Source organism: Sus scrofa, chromosome 13 (assembly GCF_000003025.6).
Source record: "Sus scrofa isolate TJ Tabasco breed Duroc chromosome 13, Sscrofa11.1, whole genome shotgun sequence".
Lineage (NCBI taxonomy): Eukaryota > Metazoa > Chordata > Mammalia > Artiodactyla > Suidae > Sus > Sus scrofa.
The window spans coordinates 137,833,853-137,858,155 of NC_010455.5; the positions used below are offsets into that span (position 1 = coordinate 137,833,853).

Consider the following 24,303-nt stretch of genomic DNA (forward strand, 5'->3'; position numbering starts at 1 on the left):
GCTCAACATCACTATTAGAGAAATGCAAGTCAAAACTACTATGAGGTACCACCTCAGACTGGTCAGAATGGCCTTCATTAACAAATCAACAAATAACAAATGCTGGAGAGGTTGTGAAGAAAAGGATACCCTCCTTCGCTGTGGGTGGGAATGTAAATTCAAACCACTATGGAAAACAGTATGGAGGTACCTTAGAAAACTATACATAGAATTACCATATGACCCAGAAATCCCACTCTTGGGCATATATCTGGACAAAATGGTCCTTAAAAAAGACACATGTACCTGCATGTTCGTTGCAGCACTATTCACAATAACCAAGACATGGAAACAACCTAAATTTCCATGGACAGATGAATGGATTAAAAAGATGTGGTATATATACACAATGGAATACTACTCAGCCATAAAAAAAGAACAAAATAGTGCTCTCTGCAGCAACATGGATGGAACTAGATACTCTCATACTAAGTGAAGTCAGAAGAGAAAGACAAAAACCATATGATATCACTTATATCTGGAATCTAATAATGGTACAGATGAACTTTTCCACAGAAAAGAAACTCATGGACTTGGAGAATAGACCTGTGGTTGCCAAGAGGGAGGGGAAGGGAATAGGATGGACTGGGAGTTTGGGGTTAATAGATGCAAACTATTGTGTTTGGAGTGGATAAGCAATGAGATCCTGCTGTATAGCACAGGAAACTATATCAAGTCACTTGTGATGAAACATGATGGAGGATAATGTGAGAAAAAGAATATATATTTGTATGACTGGGTCACTTTGCTGTACAGAACAAATTGACAGAACATTGTAAATCAACTATAACTTAAAAATTTTAAAAATAAAAACAAATAAAATTTAGTATATTGAAGCATTTAGCAGCCATTAAAAATTACGTTTTCAAAAATAGTTAATGAAATATGGAAAGATTATTTTACACTATTAAATGAAACAAAGAATGATGCTAAATTACTTTATATAGTCCCACTTTAAAAAGTCGACATATTTAGAAGAAGCCTGGGATGAAATACAACTAAAAGAATGTATGCATTTTGTATTGTTCAAAATTTCTACAATGAACATGTATTACTTTCGTAGTAAGTAAGAGCAAAGAGCTTGATGTTGTTAAAAATACAGTGTTAAAAGAAAGATAATCATAAAGATCCAAACACTTCCGCTTTTAACTTATTTGTAGCAGAAGAGGAATGGCTGGGGGAATAGCATTTCTGGAACAAGAGGCTAGGATTCTATTTCTTTGTCTGGTAGTGACACTCCCAAATCATCACTTTCTTCTTCCCTGAGAAATAGGGAATTGGGGGAGAAAAAAAAAAGTAACATCTTGGCTAAAAGGCGATAGAAAAATGAGAGCGGGACCAGGCGAGATTATAGACAAAGGGTCTCAGGCTTAAAGACCTCCAGGGGCCAGACTTCTAAGGACCCGGAGGGCAGGAGTAACGGCCTCTTACTAAATGCCTCAGGTTCTCCCACAATGCCAAGTTTAGCAGCTCACCCACAGCTGATGCTCAGCAAATGAGAGCTGGTTGATGGACTCTCTATGACCAAAGATAGCTCTGGTATTCCTGATCCCAACTTTCCTACTCTTACGGGATGTGCTGAGTTCATTCTAACAAAACCTTCAGTTGTATCTCATCCTGACATCCTCCAATTTATAGGACCATGGCTGTACTTTTATATTATGTATTAAAATTTCTGGAGTTTCTGTTGTGGTGCAGTGGACACAAATGCGACTAGTATCCATGGGGATATGGGTTCAATCCCTGACTTTGCTCAGTGGGCTGAGGATCTGGCATTGCAATGAGCTGGGGTGTGGGTCACAGACATGGCTCAGATCCTGCATTGCTGTGGCTGCGGTGTAGGCCAGCAGCTGTAGCTCCGATTCAACCTCCTATCCTGGGAACTTCCATATGCAGCAGATGCAGCCCTGGGGCGGGGGGGGGGGGGAAATTTCTGTGTTCATATGGAAGGAAATTCTATAGATTTAAGAGTGTTGGAGTTCCAGTCATGGCGCAGTGGTTAACGAATCCGACTAGGAACCATGAGGTTATAGGTTCGATCCTTGCCCTTGCTTAGTGGGTTAAGGATCTGGTGTTGCCCTGAGCTGTGGTGTAGGTCGTAGATGCAGCTCGGATCCCGCATTGCTATGGCTGTGGTGTAGGCCAGTGGCTACAGCTCCGATTAGACCCCTAGCCTGGGAACCTCCATATGCCACAGGAGCAGCCCTAGAAAAGGCAAAAAGACAAAAAGACAAAAAAAAAAAAAAAAAAGATACTGTTAAGGGGCATGTCTATGCCGTTGAAATACTTGGGCCTAACTGGAATTCTTATACAAACTATAAAAACAAAGTATGAAATAGTTGGAAATATTAACATCAACATGATAACTGATGAAATAAAGGAATGATTGTGAATTTCTTTTAGATGTGAAACAGTATTATAGTTTGGTTGCTTTATAAAAAGAATCCTAACATCTAAAACAAATACTGAATTGTTTATGGGCAAAATGTATATATGGTCTTTGCTTCAAAATAATATGGGAGGAAAGCAACAGAAATAAAAGCAAAAATAAACCAATGGGACCTAATCAAACTGACAAGCTTTCAAATAGCAAAGGAAAAAATAAAAAAAAAAAAGACAACTACAATCACCAAAACCGTATGGTACTGGCACAAAGACAGACATAGAGATCAGTGGAACAGGATAGAAAGCCCAGAATTAAACCCACGCACCTCCACCAACTAATCTATGACAAAGGAGACAAGAATATACAAGGGAGAAAAGACAGCCTCTTCCATAAGTGGTGCTGGGAAAACTGGACGACCACATGGAAAAGAATGGAATTAGAACACTCCCTAACACCATACACAAAAATAAACTCAAAATGGATGAAAGACCTAGATATAAGACCAGACACTATAAAACTCTTAGAGGAAAACATAGGCCAAACACTGACATAAATGACAGCAACATCTTCTCAGATCCACTTCTTAGAGTAATGACAGTGAAAACAAAAATAAACAAAGGGGACCTAATTAAACTTAAAAGTTTCTGCACAGCAAAGAAAACCCTAAACAAAACGAAAAGACAACCCACAGAATAGGAGAAAATCTCTGCAAATGAAGCGACTGACAAGGGATTAACCTCCAAAACTTATAAACACCTTCGCAGCTCCATACCAAACAAACAAACAAACAAACAAAAAAAACCATCAAAAAATGGGCAGATCTAAACAGACAGTTCTCCAAAGAAGACACACAGATGGCCAAAAAACACAGGAAAAGATGTTCAACATCACTCATTACTACAGAAATGCAAATCAAAACCACGATGAGGTACCACCTTACAGCAGCCACAATGGCAAACATCTAAAAGTCTATAAACAATAAATGCTGGAGAGGGTGTGGAGAAAAAGGAACCCTAGTAGACTGTTGGTGGGATTGCAAATTGGTGCAACCACTGTGGAAAACAGTATGGAGATTCCCCAGAAAACTAAAAATAGAAGTACCATTATTTGGTCCAGCAATCCCACTCCTGGGCATCTATCCAGAGAAAACCATGACTCGCAAAGACACAAGTACTCCGATGTTCACTGTAGCACTATGTTCAATAGTCAAGACATGGAAACAACCTCAATGCCCATCGACAGAGGAGTGGATCAAGAAGATGTGGTACATATGCACAATGGAATATGACTCAGCCATTAAAAGGAACGAAATACTGGCATTTTTAGCAACATGGATGGACCTAGAAATTATCATACTAAGTGAAGTCAGCCATACAATGAGACACAAACATCAAATGCTTTCACTGACATGTGGAATCTGAAAAAAGGACAGACTGAACTTCTTTGCAGAACATATACTGACTCTCAGACTTTGAAAAACTTATGGTCTCCAAAGGAGACAGTTTGGGGGGTGGGGGATGCGCTGGGGTTGTGGGATGGAAATCCTATAAAATTGGATTGTGATGATCATTGTATGACTATAAATGTAATAAATTCATTGAGTAATTTTTAAAAAGACAACTTACAGAATGGGAGAAAATAGTTTCAAACAATGCAACTGACAAGGGCTTAATCTCTAAAATATACAAACAACTTATACAACTCAACAGCAAAAAAGCTAACAACCCAATTGAAAAATGGGCAATAAGGAGTTCCCGTCATGGTGCAGTAGAAATGAATCTGACTAGGAATCATGAGGTTGTGGGTTTGATCCCTGCCCTCGCTCAGTGGGTTAAGGATCTGGCGTTGCCATGAGCTGAGGTGTAGGTCACAGACATGGCTCAGATTCTGCATTGCTGTGGCTGTGGGCATAGGCTGGCAGCTGTAGCTCTGATTCAACCCCTAGCCTTGGAACCTCCATATGCCATGGGTGAGGCCCTAAAAAGCAAAAAAAAAAAAAAAAAAAAAAAATTGGCAATTGACCTGAATAGACATTTCTCCAAAGAAGATATACAGATGGCCAATAATCACATGAAAAAATGTTCAACATCACTGATCATTAGAGAAATGCAAATCAAAACTACTATGAGGTACCACCTCATACCAGTCAGAATGGCCATCATTAATAAGTCCACAAACAACGGATCTTGGAGAGGGTGTGTAGATAAGGGAACCCTCTTGCACTGTTGGTGGGAATGTAAGTTGGTAAACCACTATGGAAAACAGCACGGAGGTACCTTAGAAAACTAGACATAGAATTACCATATGACCCAGAAATCCCACTCTTGGGCATATATCTGGACAAAACCTTCTTTGAAAAAGACACATGCACCCGCATGTTCATTGCAGCTCTATTCACAATAGCCTAGACATGGAAAAAACCCAAATGGCCATCGACAGATGATTGGATTAGGAAGATGTGGTATATATACACAATGAAATACTACTCAGCCATAAAAAAGAACAAAATAATGCCATTTGCAGCAACATGGATGGAACTAGAGACTCTCATACTGAGTGAAGTTAGTCAGAAGAGAAAGACAAAAACCATATGATATCACTTATATCTGGAATCTAATATACGGCACAGACGAACCTTTCCACAGAAAAGAAACTCATGGACTTGGAGAACAGACTTGTGGTTGCCAAGCGGGAAGGGAAGGGTGTGGGATGGACTGGGAATTTGGGGTTAATAGATGCAAACTATTGCCTTTGGAATGGATAAGCAATAGGTCCTGCTGTATAGCACTGGGAAGTATGTCTAGTCACTTATGATGGAACATGATAATGTGAGAAAAAAGAATGTATACATGCATGTGTGACTGGGTCACCTTGCTGTACAGTAGAAAATTGACAAAACACTGTAAACCAGCTATAATGGAAAAAGTAAAAATCATCATAAAAAAATAGGGGAAGAATGGAAATAAAAGGAGACAAAGATGAAACATGTTAGACATACGTTGATAATTGTGAAGATGAATGATGGGTACAAGGGACTTCATTATATACTATTTTGTCTACTTTTGTATATGTTTGAAATTGTTCTTAAGAAGTCAAAAATTTTTTTCCATATCCACAAATTTGCTTGAAATTTGCCATGCTACAACTAGTCCACACTATTCTTTTATTTTCCTGTAGACCAAGCAGACACTTGAAAATATTAGGGCTCAGTTGCCAAAATAACCAGAAATGAATAAGACTGTACCTGAATAGTTCCATGGTCACTTGGGTACAACAGAAAGCAAACCTCTTGTAAACTTTTCGGTTGATTCTTGCTACTGAATTTGAACACTTGTGAAGTGATTAATTCAGCAAAAATGTTTTTAGGAAACCCCAAATTTCCTGTTCCTATTGCTGGAAATGCAATTGATTTTAAGGACAGACTCTCCGTGATCTCCAAACAGTCTCTGATTATGTTTTCCATGATCTGAAAAGCACAAAACACATTCTTACACATTTTGCCTAGAAATGGGAGTTTGAACAAAAAGAACAAGAATTTAGCAACTTTGCTTTTTTTTTTTTTTTTTTGCTTTTGCTTTTTAGGGCCCCACTCACGGCACATAGAAGTTCCCAGGCTAGGGGTCGAATAGGAGCTACAGCTGCCAGCCTATGCCAGAGCCATAGCAATGTGGGATTTGAGCCATGTCTGTGACGCACACCACAGCTCACAGAAACGTTGGATCCTTAACCCACTGAACAAGGCCAGGGATCAAACCCCCATCCTCATGGATTCTAGTCAGATTCATTTCTGCTGTGCCACGAAAGGAACTCTCAAGAATTTAGCAACTTTGTGACCTCTGCCTACTCCTTTTTGTTTTCAACAAAAGTCAGGTAAAAGGCAGTCACAAGGGGAAGGAAAATCAGAGGAGTAGACAGGGAATAGGATAGAAGAATGTGTGGGACCCCCCAGACTCATTCTGCAAACAATTACTGGTATAATCTCTCATTCTCTTCCATTCTTCATGCCCTCACCTTGCCTTCCTCACTAAGGAGTGCTATCTTCAACAATTTTTCCCCCGAGCCCCAATAATGCTTGAGCACTAAAATCAATTTCTATTATTTACTAGTTCTCAGGAAAAGTCAGCTACGGCTAAAAGAAATGGCCAAAATGATGGAACCTGCCAAGAATGTGACATTATTCAGAACAGAATCAGACAGGGGCCAATCTACATTATACTGAGAGGAGAGTCCAAAGAGCTACCAAACTTCCTAGAGAATTTAAAAGCAGGCCCCACCTTGTGTGATGATGCATTGCCATTTCCCCAGTCTGGAGCCACCACATGAAGCACGCATTGGCAAGGCAGATTGCAACCACTGGTTTGGAGAACTGTTCCCATTTCAACAGCCACCCCTTGTCCGACTATCTTCAGTTCCTCCTGGAGTTTTGGTCCAGCTTTTTCCAAGAGGGCCTTGGAGAGGGGCCCTCTGTTGAGCTCAAGATCCAAGGGAATGGAGTTGACAACCACATCGGTCTTAAAGACAAAATCAACAATTGGTTTCAAATTCTAAGAAAAAGCATTCATCAAGGATTACTATATTCAAGCCACTGGGCTTGGCACAATGGGAGACAACAAAGATGATAAAAGTTTTCAGAGACGGAAATACCCCCAAACAAAACGTTATTAGATACTTATTTAAGTAACACTCAAGGACAAAAGAGAACTGTCGAAGAGCAATACATAAATGGTATGGGATCCCTTAAGGAGCCCAGAGGAAGTGCCTTCAGCAGCTGGTGAAGACACCATGAGAGATGTGGAATCTGAGAAATGGGGATAGTTGCAGAGAGAGACGAGGAAGTCACGCAGGAGGGGCAACAGCATGGGAGGTTGTGAGCAGCAAGCAGATGAGTTTGGCCTGATAGACAGCTTCTGCAGCAAAGTGGTGCCAGGCAGCTAGAAATGTTACAATGGGGGTAGATGGCAGAGAGCCTCAAAGGCCAAGCCAGCTGGACTTCCTACAGCAGTGGAGAACCATGGAAGCTCTTTCAGCAGGACAGGTAATGTGAGCAGAGGAATCAGGCTTGACTAAGACACCAAGAGAAGACAGCATGGGGAATGTGACCAAGTGATCATCACAGCTGCCCTGCGTGGGTCACAGAGGAGTAATGACAAGCAGGTACTGTGGCTTCAGAAGCCAAACACCTATGGGAGTGAAGGGCATGGAAGGAGTCTTACTGTTCAGTGTTCGAAGTGGATGAGGGTGGGAACTCATTCCAATTACTGAGCCTTTGCCAAAAGAGGTTTCTGTTTATTTGTTTGGTTTTTTAAATGAGCAACACAATTATTTTTAGTATTTTGGAAGAGAGCAATGCACATTCCAATCCTGGCTCTATCATTTGTTAGCTACAGGACTTGGGCAAATAACTTAACCCCTCTAAACCTCATCCCTTCATCTGTGAAATGAGAAAAATAATGATCCTGGAACCTGCCTCTCGGCATTAAATGAGAAAACACATGCCAAGCACTTGGTACAGTGCCTGGCACATAGTAAATAGCCAGTGTTTGCTATTATTCTTGTAATTATTATTTAAGCTTACAGTAAGTAGGAATCTAGGTGTGTTTTTTTTTATAATCTCTTTCCACATTTTAAACTAAAACAAAAACTCTTTTAAACAAAGTAACGACATGAACAATAAGGAGAATGACTCACAGGATGGGAGAAAATACTGCAAATCATACATATGCTAAGGGACCTGCATGTAGAATATATAAAGAACTCTTAACAGCTCAGTAATAAAAAGATAACTCAATTTAAAAGTGGGCAAAAGATGTGAAAAAAACGTTTCTCCGAAGAAGATACGGCAGAGGCCTTTCCTAGGAACACCTGCCCCAGCACTGCCCACAATCCCCCAACTGAGGAAGCAACAGCTGGCACAGCAGGGGGCTTCCAGGGCTGTTCTGATTAGTTGGAGCCCATGTGGGCAAGGTAGCTAGATACATTTTTAAAAATCATGTCACCCCCTGGTAGCCTTGCAAGCGTTGTCCCTACATATCACCCAGACCTTTTGCCAGGCCCACTTTCTACCTTCCTACCCGCATTTTCTTTTTTTTTTTTTTTGTCTTTTTGCTATTTCTTTGGGCCGCTCCTGCGGCATATGGAGGTTCCCAGGCTAGGGGTCGAATCGGAGCTGTAGCCACCGGCCTACGCCAGAGCCACAGCAACGCAGGATCCGAGCCGCGTCTGCAATCTGCACCACAGCTCACGGCAACGCCGGATCCTTAACCCACTGAGCAAGGGCAGGGACTGAACCCACAACCTCATGGTTCCTAGTCGGATTCTTCAACCACTGCGCCATGACGGGAACTCCTCTACCCGCATTTTCCTACTGATGTTGGGTGTTGATGGTGCCTCCGACTCAGCACCCCCTGGTCCAAGTCCACTGATATAATTCCAGTCCTCTGTCCCGAGCTTGTGCTCTAATTTTTCTGCATCTGCTATCAGTACACGTGACAGAAAATTAATCTTAGATTTGCCAACATATGACAGGCATGAAGGCACTGAAGAAGCATAGAGAGCCTTGCAAATGGAAGGTATTACTATGGACTTTCATATTTCCTGGAAACATGAGCAGCTCGCACCGATCACTGGCCAGTCTCTGTTAATGATGCCCTGGTGAAGCAGCCCAGTTTTCTAAGGAAACCTGTTTTGAGGCAGGAAGGGAGAGTGTGGGACTCTCCCCTTGATCCTAATCTCCCTTTGGCAACAGCCTAACTGAAGTCCCAACACCTTGGCGGGTGTTGCAGGAACAAGGGCACTCACCGCAGCATTCTGCACATCTCCTTTCACCAACAGGATCCTCAGCCCCTCCGGGGACAGCAGGCTTGGTTCGTTTTCATGATCTTTTCTCAAATCAGACTGGACCACTGTTGGTAAACTGAGCTGGGAAACGGTATCAGGTAGGGTGTCTCTAAGTATAGTTTTTGCACTTTCAGCAACACTCTTCATGGTCCTCTCATCTCCATCCACAATGTAAATCTCTTTCAAGGTGCATCCATCCCGGTTATTTTGGAACCTTTCCTTGGCTGCCAGAACAATGGACTCCACATACTGGGGAGAGGGGAAGCCAAGGGCTCTGGAAGGGAAGGCTATAGATTGGTACTTATGTTTCACAGCCAACTGGAGACTTTCTTTCACAGCGATCTTTAACTGACACGTGCTTTTCTGAGCCTCATTTCTCTTCCATGGAGGCACTTCTGCGTGGATCACACGGGGCTTTCCTGCTTTCGAGATGACGGCACAGCCAGGTGAGACCTTGCCCCTTTCTCTCTTCATTATCTGGTAAAATTCTTCTTGGTACTCCAGGCCGGCAGCTTTTAAAAGAGCATCATTCAGGCCCTCACTGAACTTGAGGTCTTCACTGGTCACATTCACCACCACTTCAACTGGAAACCGGCTCAAGTCACCTTGTTGCACAATCAGCGAGACTCCAGGGGCCAAATTTGTCCGAAAGAAGCACCTCTGCTCACCCCTGCTGCCTCCCTCCTTTTCTTCATCCTTCTGTAGCTCAATAACACAACCAAATAACCTTTTGACCTCACTTTTATAATACCGTGATTTATCCTGGAAGAACTGGCGGGCTCCTGGCTTATCAATCTGGAGACTCTTAACACAGACTGAATTCCAGGCTTGCATGACAATGTTCTTTGCCTCCAGGACTTCGGTCTTTGGGCCAGTTAGTAAGATGCCTTTTTGCTTGTCCTCGGGATTGAAAACTACCTGCACATTCATCTTCTTGATCTTTTGCAAGAATGACTTTTCTGTCCTTAAAAAATCAATAACCAAGGAAGGCTTTACTTCAATCAGTTTCTCTATTTTTGTGTGTTTTTCCACAAAGGCAAAAAGCAAGTCATAGATCTCTTTTACTTCGTTCACACAGCCTGCGATGATGACCTGGGTTGTGGTTTCTGAAGTTACCTCATGGATTACTACAGTCTTTGAGGAGGAATTGTGCTTCTTCTGCAAATTTCGAGTTAGTCCTTTCCATTTCTTGCTGTTAAGAACTTCTCTGTCCTCCACATCGATGCACCTATAATGTAAGGCACTGACCATTTGCTTTTCGGCTTCTAAGAGGACTTGAGAAGAGGAGCCAGTTATGAGAACAGTTGTGCCCTCCAGCTCATAAACTGCAAGAATGTTCTGTGCTATAAAAAGAGACTTAGAGAATTCTGCACAGTCAACCTGTTGCAGAAACTGGAAAATCTCAGGGGGAAACTGAATGTTTTTCTGAGCCATGGTGTACACTTTTTCCTGGACTTCACACTTTGCCTTGTACACATCTGCACGGAGTCCTTTGAAGCACATGTGCTGAGAGGCTTCATCATAAAACATCTCCACCTCCGGGCACAGGAGATGCTTCTGTATGCCGCTGTGCAAGAGAAGTGAGTACCTTGCTGGAGAAATGGTCAATTTTTGCTTCAGACTTTGTTCTTCTTTCTTAATTTTTTGAATGGTGCTTTCTATTAAATTCTTGATCTGTGGCTCAATGTTCTGTACATCCTCTGATTTCCCCGATAAAGTTAAAATCCTTGTGAGTTCATCGAACTCAATCAAAATCCTATCATTTCCTACATTGTCTTTTATGGTGTCCCACACTACTGGGTCCACTTTCAATGGGGTCACTGTATATTTAGACCTAATGGCAGAGAATACTGCAGAAGCATCTTCCTGCCAGGACTTGATTTTCAGTCTTCCTTGATCGACTAAGGTGGCTGCAGGTCTGATGATCACTTCACCACTGGGCTGACACCATGTTAGTTCACAGTGACAGCGTCTCGCTTCATCATTTATCTCCTCAATCAGGTGACTCTCTTTCTGCAAGAACTTCCATAAGGAAAGATCCAATACTTCTCTGAATGGTGCTGGAAGCTTGATCAGAGGCTTCTCCTGGCCATACAAGGCTGTGCCCAAAGAGGTGTAATACGGGAACACAGAGAGTGGCATATTATTGAAGTCAAGTTTCTTGGTCACGATGGTGTCTAACACTTCAAAGAAAGAAATAAAATAAAGTAACCCCCGTGGAATATGTTTGAGATGAAAAAATAGGCAAACATACAGAAATAGACCCCCCCCCGCATAGAGAAAACAAATTTATGGTTACCAAAGGGGGAAAAGGAGGATAAATTAGGAGTTTGGGTTAAGAGATACACATCACTACATTGAAAATAGATAACCAACATGGATCTACTGGACAGCATAGGGAACTATACTCTATATTATGTTACTTATAATAATATAATATTATATTAATATTATATTTATTATATTTATAACATAAGATTATATATTATTTTATTATTATATTACATTATTTATAATAATTATATTGTTATTAGTAATAACTATATTATTTTGTAATAATCTATGAGGGAAAATAATCTGAAAAAAGTTGATACATAGGCATGTATAACTGAATCACTTTGCTGCACACCTGAAACCAACACAACATTGTAAATCAACTATACTCCAATTTAAAAAAAAAAGAAAACTTCCCTATTTTAGAGAAAAAAATGTTTGCAGAACTTCGATGTTACAACATGCTATTAAAAAGCATGCTACTCCCAGAAAGTTTGAATATAAATTGAAATGTATTAGCACTGCATAGGTATCTCTTGTTTCATGGCATAATTGGTTTCCAGCCGAGAACACTTTACGCTGAAATTCCGTTAAGTAAACTCTATTTGCTGTTTTTCTGATAACACTGATATAATCACCACCAGGTTAAGAAATAGCGAGGCATTTGGTCACAAGCACAGGGATGATTTTGCTCCAGTGTGAAGAATATTTTTGTGCTCAGAGCCAAAGCTCATCTAGGAAATCATGCTATTTGTTTCATCTTGTACAGTCACACAATTTTAGATTTCACAGATGACTTAGATTCCATGAATACGTCTCAGGGGAAGAACATAATAATAATGATCATAGTTTACCACGTGTCAGACAAGATTCTAAGCGGTTTACATATGTGTAGCCCTTACAACAATGCTTTGCGGTAGAAGCACTATTATTTTCATCCCGATTTACAAATGAGAAAACTGAAGCTAGGAAAGGTTAGATAACTCAAATAGGGTCCCCAAAACTGTAAATGTCTTCTGAGCTAAGAGTCAAGCCAGTGTCTGTCTAACCCCAAAGCCCATGGTCTAGCCCCTCTACCAGGGCTTCCAAACCAAGACCTCACCGTCATCAGAGACCCAACCCCAGAGACTCTGATTCATTAAGTCTTGTACCTCCCTCATAGCTGATCTAATCCTTATCCTGCCACTTTTACTGGGACAGTCTGGGGTGGGGGGCGGGACCTATTGTCCTCCCCAAAGCCCTTCATCACTTTGTGTTAGTTATTAGACAGATACAAGGGGTCTAAGCAGGAAGGGAATTAGAATAAACTATATAATAAATCAGATTAAAATAGTGTCTTGCAAAAAGATGCTAAAAATAACTTTACCTTGTACATGATTGCTTCTAGGCCTGGAACCAGTCCTGACAAAAAGAACTTGGCCTTCAGAAGCCCAGACTTCAACTTCCCACCATGGCCTGGAACAGGCTCTGAGCCTGGGCAGTCCCACTGAGTACAACCATATGCCAAGCACTCTGCAGGTACAATTTCACTTGATCCTCAGAACATTCCTCTGAGGGAAGTGGTAATATGAGCCCCATTGTACAGATAGAAAACAGAGGCCCTGGTGGGTTAAAGTCACTTCCCCAAGATCACAAAGCTAGCAAGCATCAAAGCCAGGATTTGAACTCAGGTCTGTCTGACCCAAGAACCATCACACAGTCACTTTAACGGGGCTTAAGTCCTCCATCCTGTTTCCTCCTCAGTTAAAAAAAGTAGCTGTATAATCATGCAGGGTCTTATGAGGATTCAGTGAGATACTGTGGCAGAAAACACAACAAAAGACCTCATGTACAACAGGCATTCAGAGTTCCCTTCCTTCAGATTGTGTGACTCAGATTGTGTGAAGTTGAATCAAATAATTTCAGAGTAAAGGATCTAACTTGTTCCTCTCAAATGATCTCTATAAAAATATGGTAATGCTAAGTAAATTGTTTTTAATCCAGTTTTAGCAACCATTTGCCTCATTATTCATGACTCACTTTAAGTGGTAAAATATCCTACAAGAAAAATTAATGTTATAGATGTACAGGAGATGGGAAAAGTGGAGAAATGAAGAACATAGATTATGGGGCCAGACGACCGAGGTTGAAATCCTGGCTCTGTCACTGACTAACTGTGTAACTCTGGTCAACTTATTTGACCTCTCTGTGCCTCTGTTTCTTCATTTGTAAATAGAGATTACAATAATAGCAAGGCCCGTAAAACAGTGTCTGTGAATGTACTTGGTGGCGCTCTGCTAGAATGCAAATTTAAGTCATAATCATTAGAAGGCACAGCCAGGGACAAAGGGAAAATCAGTGTATCTCAGACCATGGGGAACAGGGAATGAGTCTGTTTAGAGGAGGAGGTGTGGTCCACACAGTCACGTGGTGCCAAGAGGTCAGGACAAAGAGCAACCTTTGTGAGTGCCACATGTTCACAGGTGTGGCTCTAGCATAAAATAAGCCTGAATCAAATCTTCCTGTTATTATTTGTACACACGCAACACAGACATTCTGAGGACACACCCAACTGGCTGATGCCCTCAAGATGTGCGAAAGCCCCGTAGCTGTCAACTCCTGCCATGAGCTGGGAGGCTAACTCCTCCAGCAGTCAGCCTTATGTTGCTCTCTCCCTGGGCCCAAGGCCAGACTGAGAGAGATTTAAAGCATATATAACAGAAGCTCCTCTTTTGTCCCTTTGCCCAAGGAACGCTAGGTCTTTCTATTTTAATCCAACTGTACCTTCATTGCAATATCCCCAACTTATAAAGATGAAGGGTGCTTCCTCCAAGTACCCACATGAAAGAGTTTATCTTAAGTGGGCAACAGACCACATGATCCTGTCTCATGCACCTTCAGTTAATCCCAAGCACAATGTTCCTTCCCTCCTTAAGAAGTCTGGCTCCCTAACTCCTCCTCAGCCTTGACCCCTGAGCATCAGTGGAATCTCCTAGCTGACCTCGCACATGCCTCAGCGAGCTGGCAATCTATGCAGATGGAACCCTCAGAAGTGTTTCCCTGCAATTCAGCTGGATGTGGTTTTTCACAGGGTCACTGCAAAGAACAATCCAGCAGGCATTCACTGATCGTGTGAAACCATCCCTATTAATTTCTGAATGATGACACTGACAGGCGAAAAGGGAGGTAAAGATAGGAACTGTGCGTGTTTCTGAGTATTTCCTTACCGAACCCTGTTGAAATTAACGTGTGAATCTCTACCAAGGGCATAACTAAAAACACAGATCACCCCTTTTTAAATATGGCATCTTTCAAAAACTTGATATTGCTTCCCTAAAGTGTGCATCATCCATTCAACATCAAACATCAATTATAAAGAATCACTTATTGGATTTCAAATAAAATACATGAATAAAAACAAAATATATCGGAATTCAGCTGATGTGTTTGAAGTCATCTTCATTGTTGAGATCTGCTAAAATGCTTGAGATTACACCAGGTAAGTTTTCCAAAATCAGGCTAACAGACTTTACCTTCTCTGTCGAAATATTCAATCAGAGCTGAACTCTCTTCAGGAAAACATTTGATACTGGCAACTCTTCCCCCTCCATTCAGAGGATTTTCAAACAAACGTTTCAAGTCATCGTGATCAACACCAGGTGGCAGGTTTTCAACTAGGACTGTTTTTGTCACTTCCAGAAGTCTTGCAGAAAGCTGAAGTCCTTTCACTGAATGGTGCTTGGCACAATCATCAACAAATTTCCTGGCATCTACAAACCATAATCAATAAAAAATTATGATTCTCTCTTTATACTATACAGAAGAAACTGAATATTAATTGAGATGAGGGGAGGCTAAGCTCTTTCTGCCTGTCTTTCTTTCTTTCTCTTTCTTGGCTGCACCCTTGGCATGCGGAAGTTCCTTGGTCAAACTTGTGCCACAGCAGTGATTCCAGCCATAGCAGTGACAACGCCAGATCCTTAACCCACCAAGCCACATGGAAACTCCCACTCAATTTTTAAATGCAAGATTTTAATTCCCACATGAGAATCTACACACGTAAAGCCTCCAGTCTCCAACAACAATGTACATAGGAATGTACAATTCCTGGATTGTACAATGTACAATTCTCTGGATTGCTGACACTGAGTTGGGTCCGTGCCTCTAGTCACAGCCGTCTCCACCCCTTCTTAGACATCACTGCCTGAGTGCTCTCTACAATACAACTCTCACTTCTCTCACTCCCCAGCTCCCCATTACCTACCTGCAGGCTCACTATTAACTTCTGCTTAGCTTGGCTGTTGGACTCCAAACTCATTTATTTCCTACCATTCATGTTATTTTCCATATTTCCATAAAAAATAGTCATTATTTTGAAAACTCCATTCTCCTTTGCCTTTGTATGTGCAATTTCCTGTGCCTAAAGTGCCCTTCTCCAATTTTTTAATCCTGTTCCTATTCCTCCTTCAGGACTCAGCCCAACTATCGCTTTTGTGTGTGTGTGCGTCTCTTTGTCATTTCTGAGGCCACTTCCACAGCATATGGAGGTTGGCAGGCTAGGGGCTGAATCGGAGCCATAGCTGCGGGCCTGCGCCAGAGCCACAGCAACATGGGATCGGAGCCACATCTGTAACCTACGCCACAGCTCACGGCAACACCAGATCCTTAACCCACTGAGCAAGGCCAGGGAACAAACCCGCAACCTCCTGGTTCCTAGTCGGATTCATTAACCACTGAGCCACGAAGGGAACTCCCAACTATCGCTTTTAAGTTAATAAATATTAATGGTGGGCCCATGATGTGCCAGGCACTGGAGAGAGAGAGAGATGAATATAATGGGGGTCCTTGAAAGTTCACCATCCAGGAGGGAAGAAGTCCTGAGCAAACAAATGGTCTATTTGGGGATCAAATGAGGTAGGAAGACTAATACTAGGAGTCAGCCAAGGATTCCCGAGTACGTAGTCACTGATCTGAGTGTCGGACGATGAAGAAGAGTTTACCAGGTAGATAAGAGGAGGAAACATTTCAGGCAGAGGGACCAGCAGGGGCGTATAACAACACAGCCTATCTGAAACCTGATAGCCTGGTACCACTGGAGTATACACTTCACAGAAAACCAAACCAACTTTTTTGGGTCTCCTTTCCTCCCACGCCCCGTAGCCAGCTGTTCAAAGCTGAGGAAGCAGCGTCTCCTTTTTTTTTTTTTTTTGCCTTTTCTTGAGCCGCTCCCACAGCATATGGAGGTTCCCAGGTAGGGGTCTAATTGGAGTTGTTGCTGCTGGCCTACACCACAGCCGCAGCCATGTGGGATCCGAGCTGCGTCTGCGACCTACACCACAGCTCACGGCAATGCCGGATCCTTAACCCACTTAGCAAGGCCAGGGATTGAACCTACAACCTCATGGTTCCTAGTTGGATTCATTAACCACTGAGCCACTACAGGAACTCTGCAGCTTCTCCTCTTGCATCTTCATTATTCATTGCCCATGGTTCTCCTTCCTGCTCCACATTAGTTCCTCAAGAGTTGGAACCAAGACTGATTCATCTCTGTGCCTACAGTACCTCCATAAGAGCCTAGCACATCTCAGGTATTCAAGATTTTTGATCAATGAGTTGACTTAGTTTTACCTTTATAAGAAATAATCATAAATGTGAAATAAGAATAGCTCCCTTGGGAGTTCCCGTCGTGGTGCAGTGGTTAGCGAATCCGACTAGGAACCATGAGGTTGTGGGTTCGATCCCTGGCCTTGCTCAGTGGGTTAAGGATCCGGTGTTGCCATCAGCTGTGGTGTAGGTTGCAGATGCGGCTCGGATCCCGCGTTGCTGTGGCTGTGGCATAGGCTGGTGGCTACAGCTCTGATTAGACCCCTAGCCTGGGAACCTCCATATGCCGCAGGAGCGGCCCAAGAAATGGCAAAAAAAAAAAAAAAAAAAGAATAGCTCCCTTGATGGAGTCCTTACCATGTCTCAGGCCTATGGTAAGGGCTTTTCAAACACTATCTCATTTGATCCTCGCAGAAACGGTATTAGTCTTCTCATTTTATAGATGAGGAAAGTAAAGCACCCAGAGGGTAGTACCTTGGCCAACCGCAGGTACTTAGTTAAATGGAGGAGCTGGGATCTGACTTTATGACCTGTGCTCTCAATCAACCACTTCACTGCCTTGGCCTTGGAACAGTAAGGGCTGGGAATTGGAAAATGTCCTTGTCTTTCAGAGATGGCTCTTCCAATCTCAAAAACTGTTCACAGACTCCTCACAAGCCCTTAAAGAGGACTCATTTTCTTCCTTTTCTTTCTTTCTTTCTTTTTTTTTTTTTTAACAGCTACACCTGTGGCATATGGAAGTTCCCAGACTAGGGATCAAATCAGAGCTGCAGTTGCCAGCCTACGCCATAGTCACAGTAACACGGGATCTGAGCCATGTCTGCGACCTACACCACAGCTCATGGCAACGCTATAGAGTGTTTGCTGTTATTATTATTATCACCCTCCAGTAAGTCCAGTTTAATAGCACAGATCAATATTTACTCCTCCCAGTGAGATAACACATGGAAAAACACTGACTCTTCTGCTTGGAGTATAACCACCTGAGACTTTAGATTTCTACATGGGTGTGCTATTTTTGTCTTTTTGTCTCTCTCCATCTTTCTTGTTTTTAAAAAATATTTTTCTTTTATGATCTGTTTGTTCCTTTTTCTTACCTTATTGCACTGGATAGAACTTTTTGTGTGTGTGTCTTTTTGTCTTTTTTTTTAGAGCCATACCCGTGGCATATGGAGGTTCCCAGGCTACGGGTCTAATCAGAGCTGTAGCTGCCAGCCTACGCCACAGCCATACCCACACAGGATCGATCCCTGTGTCTGCAGCCTACACCACAGCTCACGGCAACGCTGCATCCTTGACCTTCTGAGCGAGGCCAGGGATCAAACCCACAACCTCATGGTTCCTATTCAGATTCGTTTCCGCTGCACCACAACGGGAACTCCTCTCTCCGTCTTTCTCTCTCTGTTTCTGTCTCTGCCTCTCTGTCTCTCTCTCTCTCACACACACACCTTATACAATAAAATTTGATTTATTAAACATACCGGAATTTGGCTTCAAAACAATAGGAAAGCATCTATATTAACCTGGAGTCCTCTCTTACTAGCTACGAGAAAGAGCCAAGCTTTCAGAGACATTCCAATAGCTGCGTATCCCAAATCCCAAAGTGTAGTGCTAAGAAGGCTGCCAAACGGAGGCTCACTTGATCTTACCGATATGTTTTTGAAAGGTAACCACGGCAACATTAAAATCCCGTACTAATTCCACTTGAAAGTCATCCTTAGTCAGGCCGCTTACGTTCTCCACTAACATGATGAACATCGTATCGTTCACGTTTGCCTTGAGATTTTCAAATGCAACCAAAGAGGAACTATTTTCACATTCTTTGGGGCTGTCTTCCATTTTTTCTGATCTTTTACTGAGAGAGAGATGTTCATCAAGATCTTCTGACACATCTGCTTTTAGGGAGACAAAAAGGGTACAAGATGTTATATTTATCTACCACGGTCTTAGCAAAGTAAATTATCATAAGGTAATACACCGCCCTCTTCCCTTCCTGATCTCTTGGTTAACCCAAATAAAAATAGATTTGGAAGTTCCCATTGTGGCTCAGTGGTAACAAGCGGGACTAGTAGCCACGAGGATGCGGGTTTGATCCCTGGCCTCGTTCAGTGGGTTAAGGATCCAGCATTGCTGTGAGCTGTGGTGAAGTTTGCAGATGTGGCTCGGATCTGGTGTTGCCACGGCTGTGGTGTAGGCCAGCAGCTGTAGCTCTGCTTCGACCCCTAGCCTGGGAACTTCCATATGTCACAGAAGTGGCCCTGAAAAGAAAACAAAAAAGAAAAGAAAAAAGAAAGAAAAAAAAATATCTTGGAAGACTTTGCTTCATTTAATTAAAAAATTTTAAAATAGCATTTGTCTATTATTATTATTATGATGCTGATAATGATTATGTTCCTTTTTTTGGGGGGGGGGCAAGCCCAGGGCATGCAGAAGTTCCCAGGCTAAGAACTGAACCTACACCACAGCAGTGACCCAAGCCACAACAGTGACAATATCAGATCCTTAACCACTAGGTCAACAGGGAACTCCTTGTTCAATTTCATTACACTATTTTCTGCCTTGTTTCTCTAAAAAATTTGCCTTATTTTTGATAGCACTTGACATATATTTCTATCATAGCATAATACTACGGACATTGAACCAAGTTTCTCTAAAGCAAGGGGCATATTTATTCATCTTTGTATTACTGGCATATGGTATATAGTTGTAGATAAGTATATGTGTGCTGAATTGGAGATTTATTGCTTAGGCCAAACATGAGCATCATCTAACACATTATGCTCTGAAAAGCAATAATTTCTCATCAGTGAAGACAAAAAAGGATACTTACAGAGAATGACAAAGGATACTTACAGTGAAGAGAAAAAAGGATACTTACAGCGAATACACATGGAAGATAAAATGGCCTGGAGAATTATGTGTACACCTCAGACTCACTGAATAGCAACCACTCCAGCCATACTGTTCCTCTTTATCTCTGTCTATAAGTGAGTTACGTATACAGCTGACTCTTGAACAACACGGGGGTTAGGAGGGCCAACTCCCTGCACAAATATCTGAGTATAACTTTTGACTCCTCAAAAACCTAACTACTAAGAGCCTATTGTTGACCAGAAGCCTTACTGAAAACAGTTGATTAACCCACATTTTGTATGTTACGTGTACATCACCATGCATTTTATGCATTCATGACTTACCTACCTTTTTCTTAATTTGTTCACTATTTCCAGGCTACACGGTTCATCTGTGAGTTTTTTTTCAAATTGTCACAAACCTCCTAAAAATTTTCAAGTAGATTTATTGAAAAAAATCTACAAATAAGTGGACCCACACATTTCAAACCCACGTTGTTCGAGTCAGCTATCTCCAGAAGGTCCGTCTCACTCTAGGCTTGTCTAATGAAGCACGGAGGGTACGTTATAATCTTTAGACGTTCTGTGAACAAGTATTCACCTGGAGCCCTTATTATGTTCAAGGCACTGGATGTGTACAGAGGGGTACATATAAAAAACATTACATAAGGAACTTAACAGATTTTCTAGTAGAAGCATACAAGAAAAATGAGAGAGGGAATTGATATTTGTAAATGTTCATTATGGCAGAGTAAATGCTACGTGCTCAACAAATCCATTTTGTTTTCTTCCTTGGGCAACATTTCCTAGACTTCCTATAGTTTAGTTCCTATAGCAGAGCTCATGTGAACATGAGTAGAAATGGTGAATTCCACTCCCAGACCTGGCCAATCAAATCTCCCTTCTCCCTTGCAGTGACCTTGGAGGCCACATATCAAAGATGATGGTGTCAAAAAGATGGAAAGAGCCTGGATTCCTGAATGACTCTATAAAACAGACTAGACTCTCTCCACCACCCTGGCTACTGACTCCATGGGACTATGATTAGGGGGGAGGGGTTGTTTGTTACAGCAATTTGAGCACCCTGACAAATACTCCTGTTACGTGCTGGGTGTTGCACTGCACACACACTCATGCCAAATAAAAAATTGCTTAAGGCTTTGACAACAACATGAATTAGCATTCAGTGAGATAGGTATGACAAACCAGAAGGATCAGCAGGCTGGGGGTGAGCTATATGAGTTCAAGCCCTGACTTTGCCCTCTTTAGCCATGTGACCTTTGCCAGGTCTCTTAATTATAAAATTAGAGTATTGGAATGAGTGACTGGAAAGAGCATTTTCAGGAATATAGTTTTATAATTTCAATAAGGAATGATTATTAGAAGCTTCATCACAAGAGAGGTTTGGTTAACTGCCAAATAAAGAACATCAACAATCAAGTCAGGAATCCAAGAAAGAGAGATAAAGAAGTTGGGCTGTCTTGGAAAAGCTTCAGAGAAAAGGAGGAAGCTGAGTAGATCTTGAAGGATATCCAGAATTCAGGTAGAGAAAAGTGGGGTAGAGGGTGTTATGAGCAACAGAAGTACAGACAGAGTGCCAGGACCACACCAAAACTATTTAGGAAATGGTGATTTGACAGGTGAAGCTCAAAGAACACCTGTGCAGAGGTGGAAGAAACGAGGCTAGAGACGTTGGCTTCATCCAACATGTGGTCTGTACCTTATCTTGTACTTGGCATAGAAGTTTTCTGTGCAAAGAGTGACAGGACAGTCAGCAATGGTACACAGACTGGTCAGATTTAAGGAGAAGATGCAGAGAGCCCAAGCAGGGTGTTCCTGCCACACTGGATGTAATGAGATAATAATGAGAGCCTAGGGTGAGAAAGGGATGGATAAGGAAAACTTTCAGAAATTGTTAAGTCTTTGGGACAACATATGTGAAAGATGGAAGAAAAGAGCGAACTGAAATTTCTAGCAGAGGATGGGCAGGCTGGTTGTGTACTTCAAGAGAAATGAGGAAGCCAGAAGAGGAATCTGGTTTGGGGAGGAGCGTGACATGGGTGGCTTCAGACATGTTGACTCCAACACGTTGTCCAACAGGAAGGTCAGACACAAGGTGTGGAATTTAGAAGAGAATCCAGGTTGGACATGCAGACTTGGAAAAGCCAGACTGACTGTGCAGGGAGAATCTGCATAAATGACCAGTATGTCTCTGCTCTTGCCTTTTTCTTTTCTTCCAACTTCTGCTTTCTACCCTTCTAAGCTTAGCCTAGAACAGGCCACTGGCTAAGTGCTCACATCCCCTGATGTTGGTATGTGCCTTGACTGACCTTCCCCTGCTCTGTCAACTGTTTGTTCAACTTGAACCTCTGGTTTTCAGACATGCCTAGGGCATCCATGGTGCAGCATCCTCTACTCTCATCCCTGAAATTGGGAACCTATTAGGGAACTATCCCCCATCTTCATTGTTCTTAGTTCTGAAAACTCTCTACACCATTCCAATTAATTTCAAGAGTCCTAGCCTTAGGATCCTTGTCATGATTCAGTGTGGAGCAACCATGCAACAAAGGACCTCCTCTTCCATCTCTTCAAGGGGCCAACTTAAGTATCTTGTTGAAGACTACCAAACTTCCTGGCTGGTGACTACCATTAGAGTCGAGCTCCAGTTAAAACATGTTCGCACCTGGGCCTAAAATCTCCAGGACAATGAAAAGTTCATGGGTGGTGTGAGGCTGGATGGCTCTCCCTGAGATTACACGTGGGGTTTCAAGCAAATCTGAAATAGTGCTAACAAATCAGTTAAGACAGAGTTAGGGCGCAATCTATGAAACTAGAAGAAACACAGACTGGCTTAAGTTCCAGATGTGGGAAATGGTGCAGATATAAATGTACTACAAATATAAACCACTTCCTGGTCCAAAATGGAGCCTGTAGGTACAGCACAAGTACAATAAGGCATCTTCCAAGAAATAGATAAGGGCTTAGGCGGTCACAGTGAACACTGGAGTTGGGTGGGACAGTCTCATATCTGAAAAACAGAAAGCAGAACTTCCTAGAGAAGTCTCTAGAAAGAGACTAACATAATTTTTGTCTAGAGAGACAAAAATTCCTATCTTGTAAGAATCATGAGCTTCTTGGAGTTCCTGTTGTGGCTCAGTGGTTAACGAATCCGACTAGAAACCATGAGGTGGTGGGTTTGGTCCCTGGCCTGGCTCAGTGGGTTAAGGATCCCCTGTTGCCGTGAGCTGTGGTGTAGGTTGCAGACGCGGCTCGGATCCCGTGTTGCTGTGGCTCTGGCGTAGGCTGGTGGCTACAGCTCGGATTCGACCCCTAGCCTGGGAACCTCCATATGCCGCAGGAGCAGCCCAAGAAAAGGCAAAAAGACAAAAAAAAAAAAAAAAAAAAAAGAATCATGAGCTTCTTAAGAAAACCTAGTTTCTACAGTGTAACAGTACATTTCATGTTAGGTAAAAATAATCTATACATCCCTCTCTAGTCATTTTGCCAAGTACTGACAATTCTCCTCCTAGTAGCATTTTCATAAAGAGAAAACTGCAAAAACCTACACATGTACTGAAAACAATTTCAATTTTAGAGGACAATATTTCAGCATTTTGGGGGAATTCATTTTCCCTAAGATTTGGATACATGTATCACTTTTTCTCTCTCTTGCTTGGTCATTCAGCCCAGTCCATCATTACCTGCCCTTTATAATAGCATGTTTAGCCAGGAAAACTAGTGGCTTCTTCGGTAAAAATCAGGTGGCAAGACAGGCCAACACCCAGACATGAGTCAGGTAGCAGAATCCATAACAGCTTCTAGGTTGCTAGTTGTTTCCTACGGCAGATGGGAGGAGAACTGCTGCTGGTCTGGAGGGCTACACCCACATCCTGCATCCAGTGCTCAGAAAGCAGCGTTAACTGACTTAGCCACACACAGCAACTACTGTTACATCATTTCCTTTGTTCTCAACATTTGGTTAGACACAGGAAGATTCCAAAGGTCAGTTCATCCACTTCCCAGGTACCTCTGTATCCTGCCATCAATGGCAAGGTATCTCCCAGTACCACACACAGAGAGAGCTGGTCCCATCCTTCTGACCTGAGACCTTAGAGCTCCAGAGGCAGCCCTTGCAAAGATGGCCAAGAAGATGAAGATGATGCAGCCCAAAGCATCTCTCAGCGGAGCCAACCCTGCCTTGTGATTCAGGAAGAGAGGGATGACCTCCACAATGCAAAGCCTTTAACAAAAGCAAAACTATCCAGTGAATGAGAAGTTACCTGATTCTTTGGCACGTTCTTTCGTCTTGGATCCCTGAAACCCAAACAATAA

At 42.3% G+C, this 24,303-nt stretch overlaps 1 protein-coding gene across 2 annotated transcripts in view; it reads right to left on the bottom strand.

The window, feature by feature from the left end:
- PARP14 (poly(ADP-ribose) polymerase family member 14) overlaps nt 1-24,303 on the bottom strand; it is a 55,885-nt gene that overhangs the window by 24,354 nt on the left and 7,228 nt on the right. Inside the window, exons 3-8 of one of the 2 annotated variants that reach the window (XM_021070260.1) lie at nt 24,252-24,285; nt 18,769-19,011; nt 15,049-15,285; nt 9,224-11,445; nt 6,700-6,936; nt 5,670-5,891 (exon numbers count right to left, since the gene is read on the bottom strand). In XM_021070260.1, the coding sequence (XP_020925919.1) occupies nt 5,670-5,891; nt 6,700-6,936; nt 9,224-11,445; nt 15,049-15,285; nt 18,769-19,011; nt 24,252-24,285 (3,195 nt within the window). Of the gene's footprint in view, nt 1-5,669; nt 5,892-6,699; nt 6,937-9,223; nt 11,446-15,048; nt 15,286-18,768; nt 19,015-24,251; nt 24,286-24,303 lie in introns of both variants that reach the window. The other variant, XM_021070259.1, reaches the window with a different exon arrangement.